The 21,549-nt window shown below is 40.5% G+C and overlaps 2 protein-coding genes across 5 annotated transcripts in view; both read left to right on the top strand.

Moving 5' to 3' along the window:
- The window catches only part of LOC121187326 (calsyntenin-2-like), a 142,715-nt gene that overhangs the window by 87,797 nt on the left and 33,369 nt on the right, over positions 1-21,549 (top strand). For all 4 annotated transcript variants that reach the window (XM_041046515.1, XM_041046514.1, XM_041046516.1 and 1 more), the window contains exons 6-7: positions 5,309-5,566; positions 6,520-6,641. In XM_041046515.1, coding sequence (XP_040902449.1) covers positions 5,309-5,566; positions 6,520-6,641 — 380 coding nt within the window. The remainder of the gene's footprint in view (positions 1-5,308; positions 5,567-6,519; positions 6,642-21,549) is intronic.
- LOC121187327 lies at positions 75-3,306 on the top strand. Its single transcript, XM_041046519.1, has 6 exons — positions 75-384; positions 1,098-1,234; positions 1,455-1,695; positions 2,030-2,172; positions 2,275-2,494; positions 2,893-3,306. The coding sequence occupies exons 1-6, from the start codon at positions 90-92 to the stop codon at positions 3,024-3,026; spliced, it is 1,170 nt and encodes a 389-aa protein (XP_040902453.1). The 5' UTR covers positions 75-89; the 3' UTR covers positions 3,027-3,306.

Consider the following 21,549-nt stretch of genomic DNA (forward strand, 5'->3'; position numbering starts at 1 on the left):
GGCAGCTGACATCCTGTTAGGTGTACGTCTCTGATTGGTCGAGCTTGTTGCTACCATGGTCACGTTGAACGGCAAACTTTTATGGGCGAATGGCCGCGAACGGCAAGGTTCTGGCCACGCCCAGAGATATTAGGGTAAACTGTGAAGCTACGGTAGAACCTTGTCAGTTGTTGGAGGAGTACGTTAAAAAGATGAAATTTGCGCTTGTGAGCTGGTTAAGGGGGGAGGATAAAAATGCTCTCAGCATTGTTCCTGTCAGTTGGATTGTGGACTTCGACCCGGAAAACGCCAAAACGGAATACCTTATTGAGTGCCGCAGCATTGGTGGAAAGAGGCCCACTAATGGTTGGAGAGTCGAACCAGCACAGATTTTGCAGTTGGCGGGCAAGTACAGTGCTTATATTTTTTTACTTTGTTAGTCTTACAACATTAAGCAATTGTTGAGATTTTTCATCATTGGCCAAGTCACTTTCTATGTAGGCTTTTAGCTTCAGGACAGTGACGAGCTAGCTAACGTTAGCTAAAAGTTCAAATGAAGCTAGATTGATGTAGCTAACGGGCGTTAGCTATTTAGCCATTAGCCGCTAATATTTTAGCGACCGTTAGGTTGGCTAGCTAAAAATTCAAATGAAGCAGGGCTGACGTGGCTAACGGTCGTTAGCGAACTAGCCATTAGCTGTTATATGTTAGTTATCTAGCTAGCTGAAGTGAAGTTTAAATGAAGGGGGACTTGCAATTATCAGCCACAGTTACATAAAGTTTTGCTTCATATGTATTTTTAATTATTAGTGAAACATAAATTTAACATGTATTTTAAAATTGTTTAATTGAAGAATATCAGCTAAGGTTTGGAACTGTCATAACTGAAAATCAATTTCGTGTCTATACATCATGCTAAACTAAACGCATATTAATGACAAAAATATGATCATGTAGTCTGTGTTTATATATACTAAATATATAATATAAAAGCAGAGGGAATACAACACAAAACTAAACAGCACAGAATTGTACAGTAAAGTGTTGTAATGTAAAGCTAGATAGTTCTGTTTCTAGGCATTACATTCTGTCTTGTAACTCTATATTTATATTAATAGAAAAGGAATCTACACTCAAGATTGCTGAGCAGAGACTCTTGCAAGAGGACCTTCCTCAAAGCAAGAAGAGAAAGAGGGTGCCCAACAAACTCTTCTTTGACCCACAGGAGGAAACTGTAGGAAAAGTTTCAAAAAAGGTAATGGGGTTCTTTCATGACCGCTATTTAAATTTTTCAGTTTTGTAGTTGGGCTGTGTGCACACTAATACAAATAGAAAGGGTTCAAACTGGCTGGGGCCTTTCTGTGTAGAGTTTTCTGTTCTCTCTGGCTACTCAGACTCATTAACTTATTAAACTTAATGATTAATTTTAATCAATTTTGGTTTCATACTAAATGCATTTGATTTTCACCCAACAGAAAAACTACAAACTCATAGCTGCAAGACATTCTGAATTAGAAGTTCTTGAAGAAGAGCCTAACCTCAGCCAATTGAATACTGCAGAAGCACTTGAGGAGGAGGTCAGGGCCCTCAGGGAGGAGAACAAAAGACTGCGGTACCAGCAGAGTGTAGGATCTTCTGCAGCCTGTAAAGATCTCGAGACCCAACTCAAGGCTTTAAATAAGGAGAACGTCAGGCTGCGGAACATGGCAGTTAAAGGCAACTATCTGTTTTTGATTAAAATAGGGATTTTACATTGTATAAACCACTGGCTCCTTGTTTTTGATGTTATTCTTAAATATATCTGTGTCTATATTTTAGAGGAAATCTACACATATAGTGTAGGGTTTATGTAGTATAAACACTGGATTGGTGTTTGCTACCCCCCTAAGGCAAACATGGGGGTGGCAGTAAACCTGTAATGCCTTCCTAACCCCTCACACACTTTGAGACACCAAAAAAATGAACAGATGTGTAATTTTTTTTTCCTGTTAGGTATTCATAACATCTTTGGGGTTCCTTAGTAGTAAATTTGGTGGGCCATATTTTCCAGAAATTCCATCACTCTTGGCAGCTGTGAAGACCCTCATTTCGTATAAGATCACAGAGAGCTCAAGCTACGAAGGTGAAAGCGAACATGAGGCCAGTGTTGCTTTACCGTCACCTGCTCAACCTACATCTCCCAAACCAGCATCAGTAAATACATTTTTTGTTATCAGTTAAAAACATGAAACATTCAGTTACTGGTGATTTTCTTTGTATTTATTCTTTTATGTCTTTCCTTCTTCAATGAATTAGGTGCAACTAGGGAAGGATGACTCCACCAGAGTGTCTGCCCATTGTTGGGAAACTGCAAAAGCGCAATCCACAGCGAAAGGAATGGCCCGCACCCTCCTACTGGGCCTGTTCAGCATTGATGTGCTACTGAAGTCCAACCTAACGGGAGGGGTCAACAAGGTCGATCCATCTGCAGAGAGACGTCAACCTCTGGACCCCAAGAAGCTTCAAGCTTTACTCAGTAAGACTAAGAATTTATTTTTAATGGAATCATACATTTTTAAAGTTTTTGTAAACGGTAACAAACACTTTAGGACTGAAATGTACTAATAGCGAAACAGATGGATGAATAAAAAGCTTTGACAGCTTTGCTATTCTTTTAGATACAAATCATTTTCCTCTGTCTAGTTGGAATACATAAAACATTTTCTCACTATTAAAACAGATCCCCTCTAGTAGCTTTAATAGTAGTCAACTCTGATTTCAGACTTGTCTAGTTATATAAACTAGTCATATATAACCCACCGTGGAACAAGAACAAGGTATACAAGAAAAATATTACCAGTATCTCATCTTATCTTTTGCAACAATCAGAGGCCAACATTGTGGATGCCATTTTTATTTTAATATCTTTTACAGATGCAGTTGTTCAGCAACACCCAGGGGTGAAGATTCCAGACATACGGATGGCCATAAATAAAAGGATCTGTGAGTTAAGACACCAGGAGAAGAAAAAGTCATCTGAAGGACTGGCTAATCAGAGTGGGTCTTGATAAATTAGCATGTGGGATCCACACTGCACTAAAGGACTGTTGTCCTATTTTTTCCACTGTGGAATTGTTTTTGTTGTGCTCAAGACTTTTGAAGGACAGTTGCCTTCTTGTTAATGTTTTACTTATTTTTAAAGTATATTTGTTCATTGTAGTTGTTGTTTCCATCCATTGGATGAAATAAAAAGATTTTATGGCTTGGAACTAATTATGATATGGCAAACCGTTTGCCATTTGCTGAGTACATGTATAAATGTATGGTTATATTAAAGCGTTTCACATACAGTGCATACACTATCTAATTATATAATATTTAATATATTATGTATATATATACACCAATATATTGTTCAACATATTTTAAACATATTCCCATATAAACCTGATTATATTATCTTGTACATTAAGGTATATTATCTCATATATTACATATATATTTACATGTATTTACAACACCTCTTCCAATATATGATCTCATATAAATTGGGGCAAATTTCAATATATAACAATATCTTAAATAGTATAACAACATATATTTATTCAGTATATGAAAACGGCAATAATTGCATTATTTTCATATACTGCAATATATCACTAACTCATATATAATATATTATTAATTAATATATCACATGATATATTCGTACGTGCATTTCACAATATATAATTACATATAAAATATATCGTCATGTAATATATTGAGAAATATATTTTTGTTGCGTAAGGGTGGTCTTAGTACCAGGGTCAGGCAGGGCCTGGGGTGCTTTTCTCTGCCCTTTTTAAACCAACATCTGAAAGCTCCCTGTCCATGTTGCTTTCTCATCTCCACTTGTGTCCCTGGTAAACCCCTGTGCTAAATGAAGGCACCAGAATTGCAACTTAAAGCTGTGTCACTAATGATGTGACAGAGCGAGGGCATTAGCCGCCCCAGATGCAGCCACGCTTTCTCCTCAGTGACTGATGAGCAGCCAAGCTGCCGTGTCGGTGCCCAGAGCGCCAACAAAGCAGCCGAGCCTACCCGCTCCCCACTCCCCACCCACACTGCATCGCCAGCAGGGGGGCTGGAGTCATCATCTTTGACTAACGGCCTTCACAAGCCCCATTCCAGCTCATCGGAATGCACAACATCCCCTCCCTGCCTCCCCTGGCTCCCAGTCCATGCATGGTTTACCACTAAAGAGTCCTTTTCAGGTACCCCATAATCATTATCTGATAGTGAATAGAATAAATTGTAATTGCTTTTTTAAAGCACAATCAATTTGAGATAATGTACAAAGACATCGGGCAAAGAAAAGGCTGCAACTGCGTCCTGGAGAAGTCGATGTGCATTTATTTACTGAGGGAATCTAATTACTGGAGTCACATTGGCATGAGTTAGAGGTAGAGAAAAAGAGAGCTTTAAGGACGGGGGAAAAACATCAAGTAATGTGCCAATGTTGTGTTATTAGCAGAAATGAACAGATGCATGTTGCAATTATTTGCCTGGACAAGGGAGTCATGGCGAATTCTGACATCGCCTATTTTTCTCAGAACAGCATGTTTTGCATAGTGTTTTGATTTATCACCATCCGTAAGCTGTTATAAATGATTTATAAATCTTGTTTAAACACATGAAATGCATTTTTCACTGTCGCAGAGGGGCAAAGATAGATCGGTAAGGGCACGTCAAATATATCGAGGAACAAGACGAGCAATGTGGCAAAAATAACGTTTGTCAAGGTGACAGTTTGAAAACACAGATCGTTCAGGACGCAGCATATTGAGGTTATTGTGTCAAAGGAATGATGGAGTTGCTTTTAAAGGGAAGAAGAGACAGGGAATGGGATGGGACAGTGCAACGCAGTTATGATTACTGTGTTTTGTCAGGATATATAGGGATCACATAACAAAGGTGTCAGCTGTAAACAATTCATGTGATTGGTTGAGTCACTCCACACGCCGTCCTTCTCACCGACTCCTTGCTGTGTCTTTTCTCTTTGTGTTACCATAGTACTCGGTCAATATGTGCTCTCTGTTTCCATAGAGGCACGTTTTAGTAGTGAGCTATGCTCTGAATTTGTGAACGATGACTCACATCTCTTTCATTTTGAAAGTCAGTTTCATTTGCCATGAATCAATACCCACATCCTCCATCCATCTCGGCCCATTGATTACATATTAAGCCCTGCCATCTGCCTTACTCATAAGTAATCATAGCCAAGGTTAGGCCATTATACACTGCATATCTGATCTGTTGTGATTGTTATTGACACATGTTTTGTGGCACCTCTTATTTGTGACCCCAGGGGCCTCTTCGGGCAGCACTGACCTTCTCCCAGCCCCCAGCGCTGCCACCAATTGGACGGCTCCCCTGGTGACTGACAGCGGGAGGGACAGTGACTTGATCTTCAGGTTTGACGGTCGTCAGGCAGCGAAAATCCCAGACTGGGTGGTACCCCAGAATCTGACAGACCAGTTCACCATAGCAACGTGGATGAAGCATGGGCCCAGTCCTGGACTCAGAGCTGAGAAGGAGACACTACTCTGTAACTCCGACAAGACAGGTGTTATATTTGTGGACTTTCATCTGTGCAATGGAGCAATATTTTTGTCCAAAACAACAATTTACTAAGAAACATTTGCAAAAACCACAGTGCCCAGGTGTTTTAGGAATTTAATGATCCATTTCTAAAAGAACTATGTATATGACAGCAGTTTTTAAAGATAAAGCTGAAAGCCACAAACAGGGTGGGGAAGTAAAAAGCAACAAGAAACATGAACAAGATTTTGAGCCCATTTTGAATCTGATTTGATCAGCATTTCTCCAACCAGCCTGTGATTCGATCAGAGTGATTAACACCACTCACCACAAATAAAGTGAGTGGATTAGTTGATCCCAACCAAGCCTCTGATTAGGGATTTCAGGCACAGCAGGACAGGCACATGAACAAAAAAATATGTAAGCAACAGGAAGTCAGTGATTAACCAACTGCAGCTTACTACATGATAAAAATATATTGGGTGCATCCATTTTCCTGTTTTCAGGAAACTAACTAACAATGCATAGTATAATTGGTCCTAGAAAATGTCTACATACTGCACATCTGTATATATATAGCTTAGTATTTTTAGCCTATTGCGTTCTCATAATGGAATAATGGTGTTAGGGTGGCTTTGTGTTATCATCTTCAGATATGATACACACATGATCCAAAGATGTATTATTTGAAAAGTGCTCTCCAAATACTGTTAAGCGAAACAAAGCTGAGAGCTCTGCAGTGTTCCAGCTTAACAAAGTCAGTAACACCACAGTGTGCTTGCCCAAAGGGATGAGTTTGTTTTAAAAAGTCCAGTGAAAAATTGTGGGAAACAACTGTCCTCCTTCAAAATAATCTTGCTGTCCCACTTCTCTGAGGCTTCATAAAGCCAGATGTCAGACTGACTTTCCCCGACAGTGAGTAGGTGTGGTGATATGGTCCCTGGTGCCAACTCTTCTCTTTCCTTCTGCTTCCCACAGAGATGAACCGTCATCACTACTCGCTGTATGTCCATAATTGCCGCTTGGTGTTCCTGCTGAGGAGAGACTTCACTCAGGTGGACACATTCAGACCGGCTGAGTTCCACTGGAAACTGGAGCAGGTAAGATGCTCATGTTAGGACACAGGCAGGAAAACCTGTATCCTGAGCGACCTCGCTTTATACTTCAGTTCACCTTTGTGGATTTGATAAGTAGGTTAATCTCTGGATTAAACCTGTATTAAACATCCTCTGGGATTTTTTTTTCCTGGCTTAATCTATGTTAGTGTGTATCTTGCACTAATACTAAAAGACTCCTGATAAGACGCTGGGGTTCATTTACAGTGCGGCATAAGGTTTGAAAGGATGCGAGAGCCACTGGTCAGTTCACTAACTGGTTACACATCAGATTCATAAAAAGCTTTACACACATCCATGGATTCGTGTCTGTTTGTGTGTGTACATGACAACTTGCATTGCATTTCTATTAATCCTCCTCACTAATAATCCTCCTTCAGTCCAAAAAAAGCCTAACCTTTAATTAACCCCAATTAATTTGGAGAGCACTCATACCACTCTGCTTAATAACCATGAAGTTTTTAATGACTTTAGTGACTTCTCAGTATTTGCCATGGATGTGAAGACTTTCCAGTTGGTAATTTGCTACAGCCAGAATTGTTTTTGTTTTGTTTTGTTTTTTTGTTTTTAATTCTTTCTCCTCTTTACCATTTCTCTACCTGACACATCATGTAACGATTTCTCCAAATATGCCCAGAGATAAAGCACTGTGCTGACTGACATGGGATCAGAATTGGAAATGATTGCAACCATGGTTTTGGGAAACTTTTTCGGCACAGAAACTTTGGTATAAGTAGGGCAAGACTGGAAATGTTTGAAAAACACACACACAAACACATCCAAAACTGCATCACCACTTTTATCCAATTGTCCATAGGTTAAAATATGTAGTGTTTTCATCACTTTGGAAGATTCTAATTTCACCTTCAGTTCAAACTCTGTAAAGTTTAAAAGCCATTTTCATACAGGTCTAGATTGATACTTGAACAAGCAGGCTTAGCAAATAGAGACAGAAATGTGCTCACTCCAAGGATGTGTGTATGCGTGTGTGTGCGTATATGTGTGTGTAAGACGGCAGCTGTCTGTTGATCAAGGATCCTATCTTAAAGTCAGACAGGTCAGCTCAACTCACAAGACCCCGAGCTCGCTCAGCAAGGACATTTGATTTAGGGGAGTGAGACACAGCTGAGCCTGGACATCCAGATGCAGCACCCAGGGCTATTTTGATCTGACAGATCACTGCTCCTGATTGGGGGGAGAGCATCAAAGAGGAGGTTGGGGCGAGGTGAGGGTGGTGGTGGTGGTGACCTAACAATTGCGTGGACTGTTTTTCTGTTTCCAGTAACTCCAACGCAGCCGACGGAATCTCGTTTAGTTTCTGGAGCAGCATTCTCTCAGTTAATCTTTCATTCATGTCATATCAATAATTCAAGTTCATAAAAATAATATTTTTGGACTGGACCCTTCAGTATTTTGATCACGTAGCTCATGATAAGCAAGATGTGCCAGGTTGAAGTTGACCACAGCTGTCATTTTGTGGTGTTTACTGTTTTTTTAGGGCAGGCTAAAGGGCTTGTTTAAAGAGCTTGGACTTGAGGCCTCAGTGTTTCTAAAATCACGGATTCAGCCCTTTAGCATTTGATTTTTTTCTATAACATGTCATTTAACTTGTTGGCAGGGAAAAAAACAGCCCTCCTTTAATGTTTATGCTTAGAAGCAGTCCAGCTAACCTCCTGCAAAATGTATCCTAAATACACAAATACTTGAATCCACTTTGGTTTCCAGCAGAGGCTTTTTTCTTCTTCCTCAGCTTTGTTTGCAATCATTTCAATTTGTCATAAAATGGACTTTATCTTTGTCTAAACACAACACCAAGTTGAGTTTGTACAGTAGTTTGGATGTTGGACAATTCTTGGTGGTTAAAAAAGAGATTTAGGTGGTGAATTAATCCGTAGCCTTGCGTAAATTGATTTCGACTTGCTGATGTTTTTTTTTTTTCTTTCTTTTTCTTTTATTACCTGAAGGTGATAAAAGTTTCTAAGGACTACTGCAGTGTGTGGTGCTGGCAGCACATACATCTTTGAAACAGGCTGCACAATAGTTAACTGTAGAGTTTCCTGAGCACTTTTTAAATCTCTTTTTTACATCCTCTTTCTCATCTTCCTCCCTCTTGTTAATAGTTGTCGCCGAGACTGCGGGGCATGAAAGGGAACTTTCATTAAGTCGCTATCTCCCCTCGCCTTGTCACCACTTCCTCCTCATCTGCTAATGTCTTTTAAACAAAATGAACTTCTGAATACCTCCAACCCAGAAAACTCTTCCACAGAAGAATCTCCTCCTCTCTCTACATTGGTTTATCACTGAAGTGATAATTAATTTCTCATACAATCCAATTAGGCATTACAAGCAGCAATATAATGACTGGAAAGTGGGGGGAAAGATGGCTGCAGATATTAGTTTCACTTGCTGAAAAAAGAGTGTACTATCTGTTAATAACAGACACAGTAGTTTGAGGCAGCATGGCTTTATGCGTATAGGTCTATTGTGTTCAGTGTGATTCGGTACTGTTAAGCTTTGCTATCTGCGCTGTGTGCATCGCTGAGAGAGATGGCCTGAGGTTTTTATTGACTTCATTGAAGAGCTTTGCATTGAGGTTGTATTGAACATGCCTTTTGTCCACAGTTTCATATTCTCTAAATCCAGACTTTCATTCAAGCGTGTCAAAGAAAGAGACTGTCAATCTTGAGCATGTTTTCTGCATGAGCCAGAACTGAATGAGCCCCTGTGTTAGAGCTATGTTGAAAATTGGATCAGTTGGGCACTGCCTGAAAAATAACCTTTGGCAGATGCAGGTGTCCAGGAAATTCAAAGGCTGAAAGAACTCCCACATCCAGACTCAGACTTTAGTTGTTGGACAGTGTATTGACAGTCAGTGAGGCTTTATTATTCCATCAATCTAGAGAAATAAAATTTGTTTGAATTACGTCAGCCAGCCATTTTAAACCAGTTTCCTTCTGAAAGGGTGGTAAATGAAGTTCTTGGGTAATTGCGTCTTTGTGTCATTTAGATTTTATTTGAGGGATGCACATCAGAGTGGCACTGGAATGGACTTGCCTGGAGTTCTTAACAATCCATGAGTCACCTATAACTTTCCAATGCCTCTGGATCCAAATGAAAGTAAACACAAAAGTAAGCTTGGGATAGACAAAGAACAGAGGCAGATGCAGAAACATAGCCAGAGGATGTGTAAAGGAAAATTTTGTCTTAAAGAGTGAGATTAGTCAATGACAGATTTGTAAAAAATCTAGAAGCATCCATGGCTTAGAACGATCTCAGCTGTGGCACTACAGTCAGTTCCAATCATCATTGCCCTGCTGGTGACTTTATGCTGGAGACCAGCCCAAAATCAACTGGAACAACAGAAACAAAACTAAACAAGTCTGACCCTCATGTAAGCAACAGCAATAACAGCCTGTGCAAAGCAATTCAAAGGCATTTTTGCTATATATGAAGCAATAAGTAATAAATGTTTGTACTTTCAAATTAGCATTTTCCCTTACAAACACTCTGATGAGCTCTAATTTACATCATAAAGTTAACCTCTACAGCATTTTCACTTAAAATACTTTGACCCAAACAGTCCTTGGCACTGGTAAATCATTTTCATGACCATTCTTGGCTCATGTTCCACATTTTTAGCCACTGTTCGGTGGTTCATAAAATGCTTGTGGGATATGTGTTTGGTCCATTAGGACTGTGAAAGCTAGAATTTCTGTTTGAGGCAAATATGAGTTGTCAGTGGTGTTTCATCGCTTCCATGTTTCTGCAGAGTTTCATAATGTGTCCCACGCAGAGAGATAAATGGAAATGCTAGGTGTACAGTTAGAACAAAGCCTGCATTGGCTCCTCATCTGACAGGGTGGGGGGACTTTGGCAAGAGGAGAAAAATCAATGAGAAGTCACCTCGAGCCTTTCAGCTGAAAAAAGAACAAGAAAAAACGACTGGGATAATTGAGATCTAAATGATGTTTCCACCAGGAGTCTAAATTGAATGTGGAAGTGACATCATTACCTTCGGCTACCCCATGGAAAACACTTATTTTTTCAGGAAAGCAATCAAGCAAACCCTCAGGGGGCACTTTTTTTTGATTTCACAGTGGACAACAGCGGGAATTGGAAATTTAATCGCTGACTATCCATGTTGTGTCGTACATACATATGACAGGTTTGGCCTGTGTGTTCTAAATGGAGTCAAGTTCAACAAGTGAGGCAGCTACAGTATGAGTGAATGTTTACATACACTAGTCTGGAGTTGTCTCATATATACTGCATGTTTATCAAGGCCAGTTAGAAAGGCCTGTGTGAAACCACTGGTACAGTTTATATTCTGGGTAATTCAAGCATTACCAGGCTGTGTATAACAGTCAGACCTGCAGTGTGGCTCTAGATGGAGATGTCAGTCTGACAGTGGGAGAGTCTTGTAAGTCTAAAGTGAAACATTACATTGAATAGTAAAAATTTGGTACAGAGGAAAATTCATGATCAGGTATTGACTCCATTCCTATATGTTTATGGGATCAGGTACAGGCTTCACTCAGAGGTAGAAAGTACATGTTTTCCACTGGACGTTGCACTCAATAAGTAAACTTAACTCTTTTAAAGAATCCTGACATTTACTTAATCATTTGAATCTACCAAGGCTTGAATACTCACAGGGCAGCTGCCCTGGCCCTCAGAACCACAGGGGCCCAAAGACTCCAGGCTCACCATGTAACAGTTAGTTTGTTGATAGCAACAGATGCACCACTAAAGCACATTTGGAACTAAAATGATGGGCATCTTGAGGTAGCACCTGCATTATTAAGAAATCGTGTCAGATTAAATGCTGTTTTAAAGGCCTTCATTTATTATTATTTTTTAAATTATGCTTACAATGTATTTCTTTAAATTAGTTTGTGCTTAATACATATAAAATACATACACAAATAAAAGATGAGGTGGGAGTCAGTAGGGTGTTCAACACATTTTTGCCCAGGAGCTTCCTACTGAGTTAATTAAACCCTGGAAATTTCTAATATTGGTTAAAATGGTTGTAAATTTCATAATAACCTAATTTGTTTGTAAATATAACTGTGGTCCTACAAATATTATAGAACTTTTAACTTAAAGGTAACTTTTACATGTGGACTGGATTTCTGTGCTTTTGAAAACGGCTGCTTCAGTCCTCTTTCTTCAAAACAACATGCAGAAACTGAGCTGAGATTAATCCCACCGCTCCGACTGCACATCGCCTGTCCCTCTGTGAGTAAGAAAGAAAGCCTGAATTACAAGTTGTCCCTCTGAGTTTTAATCAATTTCTAGTTTAACAACTACATGAACAATGGATTTTGAAGCTTTCCTGTGAAAGCAAATTTCAAAAGGTTTGTATATGCTCTCCTCCCCCTTCATATGTGGGTGTAAAGGCTCACAAGCGTATTTTAAAGTGTGCAATTGAACATTGCCAGAATGAACTCTCAGTCATGACAATAAAAAGATGGAGAATGGCGGCTTGCATTTTTTTTTTTAACCACTTGGCATGATCTTCCCCCACAGTTGCCTCCTCACTAGTCCAAGCTTATTGTCAAAATAACTATCTCCTGAGGACAAACCAACCGCTGAGCATCTGGCATTTTCAAATTGCTGATGTGCTGCTGTCATCACAAACTCCTTGTTAGTAAACTATGGGATGTTTAGGGACCGCTCTACCTGACGAGCTTATGAAATTATGTTGTTTTTATTATAAAGCCAGAAAAAAAGTGTTGTTTGCAAGAAACGGTGGAGGTCCGCACAACATCTGGCAGTAAAAAAGGGACGAGCGCCAGACCTGCTATTAGGAGCACGCAGCAGTACCACAGGCTCAAATAATAGCACATGCAGCTGTTTCCCATTTTGCACCAAATTAATGTGCAAATGAGGGTGGAGCAATTTTGATCCACAAACCCAGCATCACACAGGTGAGTGACATAAGCAGCATGGTATTAAACATTTAAAAATTTTAACCATTTAGCTGAGCGATTTACAATAAATCCACAATAGCCAAAAATGACTATTTCTTTGTGTCACCTGTTTTCTTCATCCTTTTCATCCTTTCAACCAAACAACAGTAGCACCCTGGGTTCATAATGAACAAAGAGGGGTTTTGTGCTCATTCTTTCCTCCATGTGTGAGATTAACAGCTGAAAAATAAATGTTAGGTACACATAATTTAGACAAATCCTTTAGTTTGTGTCCAGCATTAACAGAAAACGTTGCAAAAAACCTTAACATTTAGCAGGTCTCTCTGTCTCTCACTCAACATCTGTGTTGCTATTTTACTGTCTCTCTGTAACACTCTCTCTCTCTCTCTCTCTCTCTCTCTCTCTCTCTCTCTCTCTCTCTCTCTCTCCTCATGGGAGGGTTCGTGTTGAATGATAGATGACTCTTACTAAGAGCCTGCTAAATTTAGAGCTCTGCTGCACCACTGGGCTCCAAAGAACATGATGGGCACACACACACACACACACACACAGGTTTTTGAAGGGTCATCCAAACTGTCTGTTTGAAGTGCATGCAGACTTTTGCCTAAGTAATACAGTTTCAACCATGATTCGCGGCTGTCCACCTGAGTCCCTCGCTCACATGCGCGCGCACACACACACACACACACACAAAAAGAAAGAGAGACAGAGAGATGGACAGTTTCGTTCCCCAAACTTTTCTTTGAGGTATTAGGCTCCTGCAGATGTTTTCCCATGTGTTTGCATGTGTGCTCTGAGTCATCATCCAGCTCTGGGTCAGGACTAAGATCTCACTGTTTACCCAGCTCAGGGCTAAGACCTCACAGCTTCACTCACAAATACTGTGACCACTGTCCAGCTGCACCTAAAGAGCGAGGCAGAGACTTACATCGGCTTTGAAGTGAAGGTCCCTCCCACTCTGTGTGTAAAATTGCACCAAGTGGAGCGTGCAATCCTCCTGTGTCAAAATCCCACTGAAATACAGCTGTCATCAGAGAGTCCAATCCCTTCTCTGGTATTCACACAATAAACATTCTCACAAAACAGTGAATTTACTGTGGACAGCCTGGATTTTTTTTTCTTATATTGATTGGCAGTCATGCAAATAGCCTTGTTTGTATTCAGGCAGAGGATTTTATTGACAGCAGAAATCAATAACCACGGAAAGATGAAAGGATAAAGAAAGAGGACAGAGGAAGTGAGAGAACAGAAAAAAAGGGCCAGAAAATGGAGGTGAGTTCAGGGGACAGAGATCAAAACAGAAAAACAGGTGAAGAAAGGTAAGACAGAGATTAGGGTGACAAAGGGAAAACCATCAGAAATGGCTTCAGTCTGGGACAGACACATGCCAGTACACAACACACTGGGGGGTAACAGCTGGAAGAAATAGACAAAAAAAAATAGATATCACTCAGTCTGTGCTAGATTTGAATAACAAATAATAATTTCATAAGCCTAATTGAAGCAGCAGGTTTTGTCGTTGCAGTCCTCTCAGAATGGTATCACTCATTCATCACAGACAACTTTATCTCATCACATTCTGCCGACGCGTCTCTCAGCCTCTGCTGTCACAGTCTGCTTCTCAAATGAAATCAGCCTTTATTACAGACTTTCCAAAACTGCATTCCATGCAGTTTTCCATCATTTTTATTTCTTTCACATCCCACCTTCCCTGGATAATATTACCTCCACATTATGAGAGTGGGAAATACTACAGATCTACAGATAGGTGGAAATCACGCTGGAGAGGCCACTAAATGACAGGGTGGAGGAGCAGTGGCTTTTATTACCTTGCCTGACTGTGAGTCTGTGTGTGTGTGTGTGTGTGTGTGAAAGGGTATCAGTGACATGCAGAGTGGTATGTGGCCTGTGTGTGTTTGATATCTTTTTAGTGTTCATCTATTAGAGCTGTTTGTCAAGTCTCAAATCATGTGAGACAAGTCCAAGTCAAGTCTCTGGTCCTTCTTGACAAATAAAGTCATTATACATGAGTTTGATAATAGCAAATTTTAAGTCATGTTTCAAGTCCTTAAGGGCAAGTCCAAGTCAAGTCACAAGCCTTCAGATATAATTCTAGGTTTCAGGTCTCCTGATTCCTGACCATTAATCAACATGGAATTTGTCCATTCAAAACCTTGAGTCTTCATTTGTGTCTTTAGTCTGTCTCGAGTCCAAGTCTCATATAAAGGTACATGAAAAGATTATGTCAGATTATGGGCAAAATCATGCTTGTATATGTCCACTGAGTGGAATGGCAGTAAAGATTATTGTGTAGGTCTTTGTGTGTACAGTACAGTGGGCTCCACACATGTGTGCATTGTTCAGCAGTGGTGCACTTGTTCACACATCGTGGTGCCCTGAGCGTGTGTGTAGGTGCCAGTGTTTGAAAATCTGAAAAACTGAAGACCTTTGATATCACTTTGCAGTAAAAGGGAGCACAAAAGCCAAATAAAAGAAAATAACAGCACAGTAAAAGCTGCTGTTCTGTGCCATTCATCATATTAATCTGGACAAAATGGGTTCGCTGAATCCCTTCTTCTTCCAGCAAATCTCTCCCTTTCCCTTTCGCCCTTTCCACCCTCTTACTTTCTTTGTGTGTGTTTTGTTTTTTGTTTTTTTTGTTTTGTTTTTTTCCAGCGATTTGTCTTACTTTCTAGCCAAATAGCACTCTCCAAACTCTCCTCCCAGACTTTCTGCCTACCTAAAAAGTTTTTTTAAGAGGGGAAATTTATGTGCAGTGCAGCTCTTGCCTCCGAGTGGCTAGAGCACTTCCTGGATTGAGGGTGGCTGTCAGAATCTACGCTGAAGATTTATTGCGCACATCCCACCCTGACCTTAAGTGTGCTAAGAGAAAAGAATGAGAAAGAGAGAATTGAAGAAGAGATAGCGATGGAGAGGCGGAGCAATAAGCGAGCCTGGTAGAGGGCTGGTAAATTTGGTGTAGGAGTATCAGCGGTGCACACACTGTCAGGGTTTAGGTAATCAAGAGGAGGCGTGTGATGGATGTAGTGTGGCAGTAGGTGAGATGGCACGATACCCCCCCCCCCCCCCCCCCCCCCGTCTGTCTCCTTTCACCGTTCAGCTAAAGGTCTGTGGCAACTTTCACCACTGCTTGGTTTGTACTGACAGTTTAAACCTTGTGGGACCATGTTTTACTTTTTTTTTTCTCTTACTGAGGCTGCTGTTGTTTCACAGTCTCTCTCTCTGTTACCAGGCTCTTCCCCCTCACACAGACATCCACATTACCTCAATGTGACAGTCTTTTCCTCCACAGTGATAGCTACTGCTGTATTTAAAGTAGCATATACAAGATATACAGTCGCCACCAGGACACAGTGACTCACCGTGTCTGCCAGATTGATGTAACAAACAAATCCAGCATCACGCATGCATTAATAATGAGTTCAGGCCTTGCTGGGAAAACAGCACTTTTACCTCCTACATACTGTGATTCCTGCACTTGTTACTGCCTACCATCAATGCTCAGCGGCATCTGCACCAAAACCACCAGACAACATAAAGTTTTCTTAGGAAACTTAACAAGCTTATTGAATCATTCTCAGTTTATGAGCCTAGAAATAAGCTGTTATTTTTAAGAGCAGAGATTTCCACATGGTTCTGAAATGGTCAGCACAAAAATATCTGCAAAGATTTAAATTAAAATGTACAAATAAATGTGTCACAGGTGTAGTGCAATTATTATCAACACTCTAACAAGATGTTGGAAACTTCCCTCGGAGATTCTGCTCTATTTTGACATGATTGCATCACATCATTTCTGCAGATTTGTCAGCTGCACATTCAAGCTGCCAATCTCCTGATCTACCACATCCCAAAGGTGTTCTGCTGGATTCAGGTCTGGTGATTGACATCTGGGGAAGCCACTGAACTCATTGTCATGTTCATGAAACCAGTTTGAGACGACTTTTTCTTAGTGACATGGAGCATTATCACGCTGGAAGTAACCATTAGAAAATGTTAAATTGTAGCTCAGCACATGCTCAGCAACAATACTGAGATAGACTGTGGCATTCAGACCATGATTGATTGGTATTAAGGGCCCAAAGTGAGCCAGCAGCCTGGACTGTTGGCACAAGGCAGGTTGGGTCCATGGATTCTTGCTGTTGAAGCCAAATTGTGGCCCTACCATCTGCAGCCTCAGCAGAAATCCAGATCCACCAGACCAGTCAGTCCAGTTTTTCTAGTCTTTAACTGTCCAGTTTCGGTGAGCTTGTGCCCACAGCAGCCTCAGGTTTGTGTTCCTGGCTGACAGCCTTGGAACCTGACGTGGTTTCTGCTGTTGTAGCTCATCCGCCTTGATGTGTTGTTCACTCTAATGTTTTTTCTGCTCACCAGAGTTGTACAGAGTGATTATCTGAGTTACTGAGGCCTTTCTGTCAGCTCCAACCAGTCTGACCTCTGACCTCTCTCATCAACGAGGTGTTTCTGTCAGAACGGAGCTGCTGCTCACTGGATGGTTTTTGTTTCAGAAATAATCAAACCAGCCCACCTGTCACCAACAATCAGGCCACAGTCAAAGTCACTGAGATCAAATTTTTTCCTCATTCTGATGTTTGATGTGAACATTAACTGGAGCTCCTGACCTGTATCTGCATGGTTTCATGAATTCCTAATAAAGTGCTCAGTGAGTGTATGTGCACTACTTAAAAATATTATGCCATGTGTCACACTAACACTACCTGTTGCCATGGTGCTGCATAGATGTTATCCAACCAGCGGAACCAAAACCACAAAGGGAGGGTCTGACCTACTTAGCCTCTCTATAAATTCATATTAAATCAAAAGCATCTCTCATTGTGTACATTTACACCCCACTCACTCATTCACACAACTGCATCGCTTCACTTCAGCCTATGTCTTTGTTGTTGCACAACAAGAAGAAAGAGCTTTTTGTTGTCTTTCTTCTGACTAATCGTTTTTTTCCAAGGTGGGGAGACTAAATATGCCAAGCCACGCTGTGGTATGAATGTTGTTGCACTGCGGCATATAGCGAGGTAAAGCTGTTTGTTGAAGGTGATCTGGTCACAAACCACAGTAAAAGCTTGTTTCGCTTTTCAGCGCAGTGTGGCTGTTTCTGTTTGTTTATTTTGTTGTTTGTTTATTTTAATCTGATCTGTTGGCAAAATAGTGCAGAATGTGTCCACGTCTGTTTGGTTAGACCCGGTTTTATTGAAGAATAACCCTGGTAATGAAGTTCAGCTAATTTAGTGACAAACAAGTTGCATTTCCTATAACTCGTTCACAATAAAAGCATTCTGCTGGTTCCCCCGAAGGAAAGCTTTAAATGTGGAGCAGCAGCAGTAACTTAACACAGCTGGCAGTAGCGGGCCAGTCTGGGCCCAAGGAAAAACCCTGTAACATCATACAAATATCAGCTTTTGGTAAGTTAAGAGGATGAATATGAAGCCAGTTAGCTCATATAGTATTGCTGAGAGATTTTAGTATTTTCCTGGCTAAATGCCTTTCACGGCCTTCATTCAACCCAAACACAGCCATAATTTTCATTGTTTGTAGCCTAAAGGTGTGATTAATCTGAATACTCCCTCCGGGCTCTCAACCTTCAAGGCCCCGGTTAATGTCCTGCACACATTGTACACAGAGTCAAGCCCCTGGTGCCAGTGTGGCAGTTAAGTGCTCTCTTATCTGGCCCTATTCCAAACCAGTTGTTATATTTAACTCATTATCAGACACATACTGTATCAGTCAGTTCATGTTATCAGCTTCTGTGAAAATAGAATGCCTCCATCCCACCCGTCCAGCCACAATTCAAATATAACAAATACTGAGCGCAAGCCCAGAACACTGTCTGTTTACAACCTGTCCCAAAATATGAGTATCAGTGCTCAAACACTAGATACTGATACAGACAGTGGTAATTCACAGCTGAAGCTACGGCACAGCTTGATTTTGTTGTGCAGCTACAGAGATGCTCTGCTCACCAGCGTTTCCAGCTGGGGATCAACTGAGGTGAAATAAGGTAATGTCAGTTTCTGTAACTGAATATTTTGTTTGCTAAAAAAAAAAAACACAAAGCAAAACACTTTGGGGACTCTTGGAACTAAAAAATCTTATGTGGGCCAAAGTGTTCCCAAAACTAGAACTAAGAAATTATGGAGGGAAATGTGTTTGTGCATGAGTGTGTGTGTGTGTTTTTAGAAAGCTAGACAGTTAAAAGGATGTCTATATATCTGCTAACAGACTGATGATGTGGACTTTGGTGTGTCAGACACAACTCACAGTTAAAAAGTGAAATACCCTCTTTTTTTTTTGAGTGTTTCTGCTTTGACACGTTCTCCATTCACCATGTTATATCCAGCAGTAAACAAAATCATATCAATTTTTAAATTATAGCAGGGATTTTCTTCTCTATTTATTCATTGTGTGCAGTATAAAACAAATAGATGTTCTGAAAGACAGACTCAAAGGGGTACAATGAGGTGAAAAACAGATGGGTAAAATGTTTAAGCATACGAGGGAGATATATCGCAGCTGTCTGACTTCATGCAGAGACTAAACCATTCTGCATGTTCAGTGTCTTTTGTTTTCTGTCAGCCTGAAAAAGTCCTCCTGCTGGGTTGTAAACATTCTCGCTTTACCTTATGCGCTTTCCTGTGATCATCTTAGCACTTGTGCATCTTTGTTGGTCCTGGTTTGCAGTCGACCTTTTCTATTCATAGCAAATTATACAGGAAAAAGTAAGGAGTACATCTGATAGATAACTGACTGCTGTTCCACAAATTAACACCTCTCCTGAGGCCCTGATCAGCATTTAGAGGGAATTAGAAATCTGCTCCAACTGTGTGAGTTCACTTCTTACAAGAGCATGTGGGCGTACATGTGCAGTACACCAGTCTGGTATCACCAAATGGTGTATGAATAACACGCCAATTTCCTTAAGTCTTTTCATGTGGGATCACTACACATTTTTTTGCTTTTTGCGTGTCATGTCACACCATGTAATTTCTCTACTCACAAACCCCAAACCCTTCCCCTAATCCCGACCAAAACGGTGTTCAATGACTATGAAAAGCTTAAAATGCGTAGACATGTGAAATGTTCTTGAACATGGCACATATAGTAAACACCTACACTCACATTGCTTTAACCCCGGGGGTAAAAGAATGCCTAATAAGATATAAGCATTACTTTGATACTAATCAAAGTAATCCATACTGATGTGGATCAAAGTAATTGATACTGAAGAAAACTTGAAGTTGTGAAGTTAAAAGGAGTGCATGGACATCAGAGATAATGATATCCTCAGAAAGTATATCGTGTTTGTGTGTTCAGATTTGACTCAGTTATCATTCCTAAAATTAGTGAGATTTTTGAAGCAAGTTGCGGCGGTTGGGTGCCAAGTGTTTTAAATTACCTTAATTGCCCTCATGAGCTGTGTCACAGCTTCTGCTGCAGCTGCTGACCGTGTTGATCACTCAGCCTAATCAATGGGCCAAATTTTAATAAGTGACTTCCATTTGTTTTGAGAACACTGGCACACACCTGTCCCTTTGACTTCAATTTTCAGATTGGTGCAGAAAATCTAAGTATATTACAGCACATTGAGCTGCACTGGAGGGTTTGAAATAATCTTCATTAGTAGTGGCAAGAGGCTCATGAAGCAAACAAATTAGTAGACATTTTTTAGTAACTTTACCACAGTTTGGAGTCACATATCTAAAAATGTCCATTTGGAAGTAAAAACTGTGCTATTGTAGAAAATACAAGACGTGGAAGGAAAAGCCAAGCTTTTCTGTCAGAGCTACTTAAATTTTAATCTTTAATTAAGGCTGCTGTAACAAAATGTTCTTTCCACAACTTGATTGCTGCATTATGACAGTGTGCCAAAGTGGTCTGATTTCCCAAGGTACATGACAGAGACAAAAAAAAAAAAAGGCAAGGGCTTTTCTCACTACATCATTTGGTGGAAATCTACCAAGAAAACACACTCCTCAACCAACAAAACCTTAATCCAGCAGGTGTATATTTACCAACCCATCTTCTGGCTGGACAGCAGGCCTTGATGGTCAGCCGTCGCTGTGTGAGCCTTTGTGATCAACAGGCAAGAAAATTAAATTCATAAAGGACAGAGAAGAGCACTGTGAGATGCTGTCCGTTACCACAATGAGCTCTGTTTTTATTTTTGTTCCCATAGGTCCATGTCCACAGTCCATGTAGCACTGATGAAAGGAGATAAGTCACCAAAACAGTCATAATGAAAGTCACCCATCAGGCCATGTGCATTTATGTTTAATTTGTGGTTAATTTCTTCTAAACAAGTTTTTGTTTTGTTCTTTTCATTACCAAGGAAAGAAGAAAAATGTAATTCTGACTTGTAACATCAAACATTTCAAACCCAGGACAGTGCATGGCACACATGATACTGTATCTATCTTAGACCTCGACCACCACTATGATGCCCCCAAATTTGTAATATTGCAAAGTATTTTTCTCCACTCTAACTTCTCTGTCACTCTATAACAGAGAGGTTATAGAGTGTGGTTATTGTGTGTGTGTGTGTGTGTGTATTCGAGAAGTACTTGAAGGTGACTATGAATTACCGGCTGGCAAAAGTGACTAATTAGAACGGCAATTATACAGCCGCTCCCGGCAGAGACTGGGAGTCAACAGCCAAATGACCTCTTCATAAGCTCATAATGGGCCACAGGCACATCCATATACACACACACGCATGCACGCACGCACACACTCAGGACATCCTGTATAGACAGACACACATACACACATGTACCAGAAACTATTGCTCTGCTATCACTCTCTTTTAATTGTTTCTTCTATTTTTGTAATTATAGGCTCTCAGACACCCAATTTTGGATGCTTACAACAATTGACACGATAATGGTTTCCATGTTGACGCCAAACTGACGATGATTTATGGC

The sequence above is a fragment of the Toxotes jaculatrix genome, chromosome 9 (genome assembly GCF_017976425.1).
Source record: "Toxotes jaculatrix isolate fToxJac2 chromosome 9, fToxJac2.pri, whole genome shotgun sequence".
In the NCBI taxonomy this organism is placed as follows: Eukaryota; Metazoa; Chordata; class Actinopteri; family Toxotidae; genus Toxotes; species Toxotes jaculatrix.